Source organism: Pleuronectes platessa, chromosome 3 (assembly GCF_947347685.1).
Source record: "Pleuronectes platessa chromosome 3, fPlePla1.1, whole genome shotgun sequence".
NCBI classification, from domain to species: domain Eukaryota; kingdom Metazoa; phylum Chordata; class Actinopteri; order Pleuronectiformes; family Pleuronectidae; genus Pleuronectes; species Pleuronectes platessa.
In genome coordinates this window covers 7,471,934-7,480,015 of record NC_070628.1, presented here as the reverse complement: position 1 = coordinate 7,480,015, position 8,082 = coordinate 7,471,934, and the positions used below count along the sequence as shown (strand labels likewise).

Sequence of the window (8,082 nt, the reverse complement as noted above, 5' to 3'; positions counted from 1 at the left end):
TGAGTCGCACACCCGACTACATGTTTTCCCATCAATCACACGCCGATCACTCACGTTTTAGAGGACTTCTCCGAGCAAAAGCAGCTGAACGCTCGGTGCATCTTTGCGCGCAGGGAAGCGGCCGGCGGTCATTTCTCCATCGCACAATTCCACCAGCTTGTTGCGTGTTTTTTCGAGACTTAACAATTCACACATGCGGGCGCGTAAATCCCTTTGGCTCCTTCTCACGTCACGGAGCAGAGTGACCACAGAGTCTCAGGCCGCGCGCACTGGACTCCCCTCCCCGCGGGCGGTGCGTCCCTCGCTGATCTGCTCCATCTGGGGCCCTGATTGCTGAACTGTTTTTTTTTTTCTAAGGACAAGAGATTAGGTTCAGTGCCACGTGCTGACAGGTGGCACGGTGAGTGGGTGCAGGGTCATAAAGTGAGGAGGAGGGTACAGGAAGTAAGGATACAACTCATTGAACCCAAATCCACTGAGGACACCGAGGATTCAATCTGTGGTTTCTTTCTCCACGTTGTGGTGAAGTGAGACATTTAATGACTGAACGATTTTAACTATATTTTTGCAAAAGTCCATATAACATTGCAGGGGCTCCCTCTACTTGTAGAGAGCTGAACTGTTAAATGAGCGTGAGAAAGGTTTTGACCTCTTGCAGTGAAACTCTTACACTTACATATCATGTAAAAACCATGTTGTTTACAAGAAATTATCATAAATTACAAAATGTCGTTGTAAAATGAAAACATCTCTCCTTGTGGAAAAAAGGAGAGAGGTTAGACAAAGGCAGAAAAGGGGCTGATTTAACGGTAAATTAATTTATACATGAGATTTAGAATTTTTCTGCCTCAAACCTAAAATCTGAATTATTTGGAACTGTTTTTACATGATCCAGACTTTCATGTTTGTTTTTTAATTTATTCAACAAAAGGCACAGAACATGTTTAATAAACATGACAACACAGATAACAACAAAACTTTAGGTTAAATAAAAAGGTGAAGTTGTTGTTTTTTTACAATATATTTATTGCTTTTGACTATAAATCCATAATAAAATCCTGAATTAGATTTGATCTTGAATTATGAATACTGCATTTGTAATACAAGTAAAATGAGCATCTAAGTTACAAATTACAACCTTTTATTTACTATAGATTGATTGATCTGACTTTTGTACAATTTGCTATCATGGTAGTTTCATTTTATTTTGTGAAGCACCTTGTAACTCTGGCTTTTAAATGTACTGTAAAAGTAAAGTTTGTTATTATTATATTTGTTACATTTAGCTAAAAATAACACCAGACATTGAAAGTGTTAATTTCTATACCAGTGAGCTTAAAACATCAGAGCTTTATGTCTCTGTAAATTCATTCTGTGGTAACAATACTTGATTATCATTGTGAAGCCCTTACTGCTGCAGCAGGTCACTCAATCCATCCTGCGTCCTCCCTGTGGGGGGCTGTAACCTAGCAGCAGATGTAACCCGAGCACCATGCCCCAGTAAACAAGCAGCATAACTACTGACGCTCGATTGTTTGGTTTGTTCAGACGACTGACAACTTAGGCCTCAGCTGCTTCACACGCGACTAGTTTCAGAGAGATTTGAGGTAAAAGCGATAAAAAGAGATAAAATGCCGTCTCACATCATGCTCTCGTACCAGTGGGACGACCAGGCTCTGGTGAAGAAGATCTACAACCGCCTCAGAGACGATGGGCTGCCAGTGTGGATGGACGTAGAGGGAGGGGTGAAGGGGAACATCAATGATGCGTAAGATTATACATCATCTCCTATCTTTGGGAGTAACATAGATTATTAGAACATGTGTTTAGCCTGTGTGTGTTTTCAGGATGGCTGCAGGCGTGGAGGAGGCCGTGGTGATTTGCCCCTTCATGACCCCGGAGTACCAGGCGTCCCGCAGCTGCAAGAAGGAGCTCAACTACGCTGACACCAGGGCGGTCCTCGTGGTGCCCGTCATGCTCACCAAGAACTGGGAGGCCAGTGAGTGGCTGGGGCTGATCACTGCAGGCCTGCTGTGGGTGGACTTCAGGTGAGGAGGCCTCTGAGAGGGGGAGGTGGAACATTGAGAGGATGAAAAGTGACCTTTATGTGAAGATCATGCTCCAAAAGGATGCGTAACCATAGATAAAATGTTTGTAAATATTAGTCAGCTAAATTAATATTTCACCCAACTTCCACTATCAATGCTGTCATGTTGCAGAAATGCAGAAAAGGACGAGGAGATCTTTGAGATGTGTCTCAGATCTCTGGAGGAGGAGATCATGTTTAACGTTGGTCACCTCCTGGCCGTGGAGGAAGCTCCCAGAGAGGAGGAGGAGGAGGATGAACCAGAGCCACCGAAACCCTGCCTGAAAAAGAAACCAGGCCGAGGCTTCCGTCACGCCGTCTCCGAGCTCTACATCCACGACTCGGGTAAAAAAAAACAAATATTCTAAATGTATACATAAAGGTTGGTTCAGTCACAGAACAGACGAAGAAGACATCTCACTTACCCAGACAAGGTCACTGAAGATGTAAATACACTTAATGGATATGAAAGAACAAATGTCAAATATATATATCATCAAAATCTGGTTTGAGATTGTAAAGGATTTTGAATTGGAGAAGTTAATTCCATCAGTAAATCAACAACTGCTCAGTAAGTCATATTTATACATATTTTCTGATGTAAACTTGTACATGTGCCTTCAGGTGTGTCTTCCTCATTCCATCAATACAATTGTCTTAGAAAACACTTCATCCTTAATAATGCAAACAATGTTTGAAATACTAATAATAGGCCTAATAATAATAGCTTGGATTTGAATAGCTGCTTACAAGGTAACCAAGGTCACATTACAAAGTTAGGCAAACAAAAAAACTATATGATGCAAGTATACTGGAAATGTCCTTAAAATGTTACTTTTATATTTTCTTTTTCAAATACATCTAACTTGATCTGTGTTATTAATTCCTCTTTTTGTATTTTATCTTTATATATATATTTCAACATTGTTTCTTTGTTTCCCTGACTTTGGTGTCTACTAATTTCAAATCTATTGAGATACAGTATGATTATTCCTGTTATAATGTACTTTTGTCCTTAAAGCACATTTCTGTTGATTGTATGAAGTGTATTTTAATGATGGAAGATCACTAAAAGGGAGCTGGGAATACATTTCTGTGAAGTGACTTTCATCTTGGTGGCTCTCCTGAGATCTGCCCATTAAAACTGAACGTGTTCAAAACCTACAAAAAGTCATGACTTATTTTCAGGCGAGCAGATGACCCCCCCGACCACTGAGAGCAGAAACACAGTGGAGCTGAGTGAGGCTGCAGGAGATCACTGCTACTGGGAGGAGATGAAGGGAGACGGCTGTAAGTTCTACAGGAACGTCGTCACCAACAGATTCCTCGGTGAGTAGAGAAATTCATCAACACTCAACAGAACAAGACGAGTGAAAAACGCGACCTTTTATTAAAAGAAGCCAAAGAAATGTGACATCGCAATCCAGAAAAAAAGGGGCAATGTTATATTCTCCACACGTCTGTACAACTGGCAATTCTTTAGAGTCAGGACAAAAACAAAACCTTTTTTCTACAAAATCTCAACACAGTCTCTTCCCTCTGCAGGATTTGACTGGATCAGGAACGAGGTCCACTCTGAGGGCAGCCCCTCCGAGTCCGAGGAGTGGCTGCTGCTGGTGGACCAGACGGACCAGAGCCACAAGAGAGCCGTCATCATCAAGCACAAGCGCTCGGGGAGTTTCCTGGCGGTTCGAGACGGCCACTTCCTCGGACTGACGTCGTATGATGAGGACTGCAAGTGGTTTTTGGAGTAGAGTAGAAATACTGTAGTTTTTTTGGGGGGGGGGGGGGGGGGGGGGGGGGGGTCCGTTGTGATAAAGAAATCAGCCTGATCATAAAGTAACTAACTAACAAAACTGGATTGGTGTATCTACAACAGGAGGTTTTGGTAGAAATACATTTTATTGTTACCGCGAGAAGAAAACATGACAAATAATTAGAATCTCTTTCTCTTGAGGATCTCTGGTTTCCAGTTGACCGGGTGGCTTTCTTCTGTCTGCAAGAGAGAGAAACAGAATTCCTCAAACTATGTGGAGACGAGCACAGGAAACACACAGCGGCTTTGAATTGAACTGTCGAACTTACAGCCGTGTCGTCCTCTCTGTACACTTTGATGGTCTTGTCGGCCTCGGCGGTGATCAGTCGGCTTTCCGAGTTGTCGAACATGCAGGCGAAGATGCCCGACTCGCTGTCCAGGGATCCCGGCTGCACAGCCGCGTGGATCCTCTGGAAGTTATAGCCTGTCCTCCAATCCCACATGTGGATGGTTCCATTGTCGGCTTGAGAGAGAAGACACAAATTAATCTTTAGTCAAATAACGACTAGAGTACAAAAGAATTAAAGCTAATCCATATTCTATAGATGAAATAAGTACTTTAATAAGGGGGGGGTGAAGCAACAGTTAAGGTATTAATAAATACCTCCAGACACCAAGACGCCATCTGAGTTCACAGCCAGGGTGTTGATGATGGCGTTGTGACCCGACAGGTTCTGGATGAAGTTGCCATCTGGGAACATCCACTGCTTGATGTTGTCGGCAGAACCAGAAGCAAACGTGTATCTGTTAAAAGAAGAAGAAAAAGAAATTAACATTATTGAGGCATTTCGAACCCCAGTGGTCAAATGTGAGACTGCGCCTGGAAACCATGTCCTTCAAGTAGGACTGGAACTAATGACATTTCATTATTTGTTTTGGGTTATTGTTCACTGCAAAACATCAAGGAGCTCATCGTGTCTAAACTTAAATCTCAGGTTTAATCTATTTAGAATAAAATGGAGAACGATGGAGACATTTATTATTTGTCAAATGATCAACAGCAATAAATCAAATCTCTCTGTATTAACTTCCTGTTGACTGAATGTTAATACTCATGGCTCCACTCAGCATCACACTCACTGTCTGGGGTGCATCACCAGATTTCGGACGGACTTCTTGTGGTTGGTCAGCGTGGCTCTGGTTTTTCCAGCGATCAAATCCCACAGCCTGATGGTTGAATCGTGGCTGCCTGTAAGAAGTGAGACAGTCCGGGATCAGCAGTAGAAACCCCACTGACCTGCAGAGTTCACAGCAGCTTTAAACTGAAGGTGATGGTTGATTTGAGTTTGTAACATGTCATCTACCAGTGATGATTTGTGGCTCCGCAGCTTGACATTTCACTGTGGCCACGGTGTTGGTGTGGCCGCTCAGCGTGTGCACGTTAGCCTTCGTCCTGATGTCCCACACCTGCGTGGACGGAAAGGAAACACAATTAGTCCAATAAATTAATCCTGCAGAGGCCGAATATACTTAAAACATCACATTGTCTACTGATTCATAACGACGGTAATCTGATGGAAGTTTGATCTCTACTAGACCGTTTGAGACACTTTAACAAACTGTGGGTTAGACCCGTCACATCACTTCATCCATCCATTAAACACATGTAGCAGAGGGAAGTTTACCCTGGCGGTGGCGTCTCTGCTGCACGTCACCAGCACGTCAATGGTCGGATGCAGATCGATGCCATACACAGCACTCAAGTGTCCGTGGTAGTGTCTGATGACCTAGAACAGATTCACACTGTCAAGAGACTTCAACAAAAAAATGCAAATGTTCCACAGTGACCTTCTCTGTGAGGGACTCTTTACAGTGACATACCTTGTTGTACTCCAGATCCCAACATTTGACTTGCTTGTCTTCACCGCAGGAGAACAGGTAGGGGCTGCGGGTGCTCACGGCCACACCGCGCACGGTGCTGATGTGTCCGGTCAGAGAGAGTTTCAGTTTCCCACTGGCCAGGTCCCAGATCTGTTATGACAAACAGCAATCCAGTCGTATTAAGATCCTATAAGAACATATCTAGATAGTGTCTCCAGACTGCCAGTTAGTTCCACTTAATTCACCTTGATGGTTCTATCAGCAGACCCAGTGACAAACCACTGATTCCCAGGTTCCACAGCGATGGACCTCACCCAGCCAAGGTGACCACTGATGACCTACCAGACAAAACACAGATTATAATTGAGGTGCAGAGCAAACCCAAACGTGTGTGTGTGTGTGTATCAGCAAATGAAAGAAAATATTATATTAAGTTAAAAATCCTCTGCAGTTACCCGAAACAGTTTCCACGGGGGATGCCACTGGGGCTTGGGCATGGTTGGTCCTTTTCTCATGAGCGCAGAAGTTCTGGTGCCACCTCCTTCCAAGAACGACTGAGAGAAACACATTCTTCACATCAACTCTTCTCACACCAAAGACAAACACTGCATCATGTGAAGTGACTGTGGCGTTACAGTGGGACCTACCAGAGCAGTCGAGTGAGGTAGAGATCTCTCTGCCCCTGCGTGTCGATGGATGTCACCAACACTGGCTGCAGTGCGGCTCAGGTCCTGCCTGAAACACAACAATGACCAAAATAAGTACTGTTGATGTACTTCAATAAGTATTTAGAATAAATTACTACAAACAAACTCCTCGAAAAACAAAATAAAAAAGGGTGTGTACCTGGCTTGTGAGGGCGGCAAAGCCAATGCCATGGAAAGGACTCCTCCCTCACTGGGATTCCTGTGCATCTTTGTGTCAGCGGTCAAAGCAACTCCTGTTGGGTGAAACACTGGTGTGACACTGGAAACACTGGAGCAGTTCAGTGAACGACAATATGAAGCTTGGTTAAAGTGTACTTACCGGGTCCAGATGGGTACGCATGTGTCCCGGTGATCAGGTATTCTGGGTCATCTATTGAAACACAAGAAAAGGAAAATATTCAGAAGAAGAAGAAGAAGAAGAATTTGCTTTCAGAAGAGGAACTTACTTCAGATTGATTGCAAAACTAATTAGTGCATTATTGCTTTGAGTGCTCACTTAATGTCATACACTTAGTAGAGGATATAAGTAACTGAGATGTATTGGCATTTGAGGGGATCGATGTCCTCTGACTTTGAATGAACCTGTTACTCTCACTAGTTATTAAATGATTATATTGAAGTGTGCCGTGTCCTCCTCACCCGGTGCGTAGCTCTGGTGACCTGACATGCTGCCTGGCAGATGTGGTACTCTGTCTTTTCCTTCCTTCAGGATGGGCATGTGTAGAACTGCCGCGTAGTCCGCTTTGAGTTTCACACCCAGCTTCATCTTCTGGCTACAAATGCGAGAAAAACACACAAACAGATTTTGACAATGAACGAGATAGACGCGTATTTCAAAGACAACATCTTTTACTTCAGGTAAAATGTAGAAATATTGATTACTGTAAAAAGAAATGTGAATGTGAAATGGAAATATTTTCCATTTCAGTACCATGTATTCGATTATAATGACTTTAGCATGCATGTGTACACAACTTTTATGTTGGAGCAGGTAAATCTTACTGTGTAAACAACACAGATTGAAAGTAGTGGAGTTGATATTGACCTCTGAAGAAGCAGAATCTTATACTTCAGATAAATACACGTCCTAGAAACTTAATTTACGATTTATTGGACTTTTTAAGGGACACGTAAAACTTTCAGTGTGTACCTCTCTTCGTCTTGTGCGATGGACTTCGCGTGGTCGGACACAAACATGTCATGGGTCCGCTTGAGGGACCTGAACACCAGCGTGTGGACCGAGTGTTTCTGGACGTCCTGCGGAACAAACACATGACTTCAGTGAGACACACTTAACTCAACCGGACCGGAGACTGAATGGTTTATCAGACTCTTCAATACACGGCGCCCAACACAGGAGAACGTTACGCTAACGCAGCGGGCTCCAGTGGTTAGCCGGGGCCCGATGCTCCCGGTTTTAAAGCGGGAGCGAAGAAGAAGAACAGACGCAGGAGAACTTCAGACGTGGACTCACCTCCGACATTGTGCTGGTGAATAAACTGATGTGGCGATCGAGTTAAAAAAACAATGTGAATAATCTCTGTTGGTGTCGCTCCGCGGGTCTGAAAACACGGAAATCACCACATAAAGACCACACGGTGACCCGCTGCACCGGAAGTAAATAACACAAAGAAGCTTTTTTAAATCTGTGG

At 43.6% G+C, this 8,082-nt stretch overlaps 1 protein-coding gene across 1 annotated transcript; it reads right to left on the bottom strand.

The window, feature by feature from the left end:
• Positions 1 to 3,877: 3,877 nt before the first annotated feature.
• plrg1 (pleiotropic regulator 1) lies at positions 3,878 to 8,051 on the bottom strand. The gene is made up of 15 exons (XM_053418434.1): positions 7,905 to 8,051; positions 7,581 to 7,687; positions 7,070 to 7,203; positions 6,750 to 6,800; positions 6,570 to 6,663; positions 6,371 to 6,458; positions 6,179 to 6,277; positions 5,969 to 6,061; positions 5,724 to 5,873; positions 5,528 to 5,629; positions 5,207 to 5,309; positions 4,983 to 5,091; positions 4,507 to 4,646; positions 4,172 to 4,365; positions 3,878 to 4,082 (listed from the first exon to the last, which is right to left on the bottom strand). The coding sequence occupies exons 1-15, from the start codon at positions 7,911 to 7,913 to the stop codon at positions 4,023 to 4,025; spliced, it is 1,533 nt and encodes a 510-aa protein (XP_053274409.1). The 5' UTR covers positions 7,914 to 8,051; the 3' UTR covers positions 3,878 to 4,022.
• Between the last annotated feature and the right edge of the window lie 31 nt (positions 8,052 to 8,082).

Bases quoted from the DNA above. Each gene is read 5' to 3' on its own strand.
- plrg1 (XM_053418434.1), bottom strand. The intron at 5,310-5,527 runs GTAAACTTCCCT...CCGTCCACGCAG, and splicing joins GCAGAGACGCCACCGCCAGG to GTGTGGGACATCAGGACGAA. The intron at 4,366-4,506 runs GTATTTATTAAT...TTCTCTCTCAAG, and splicing joins TGGCGTCTTGGTGTCTGGAG to CCGACAATGGAACCATCCAC.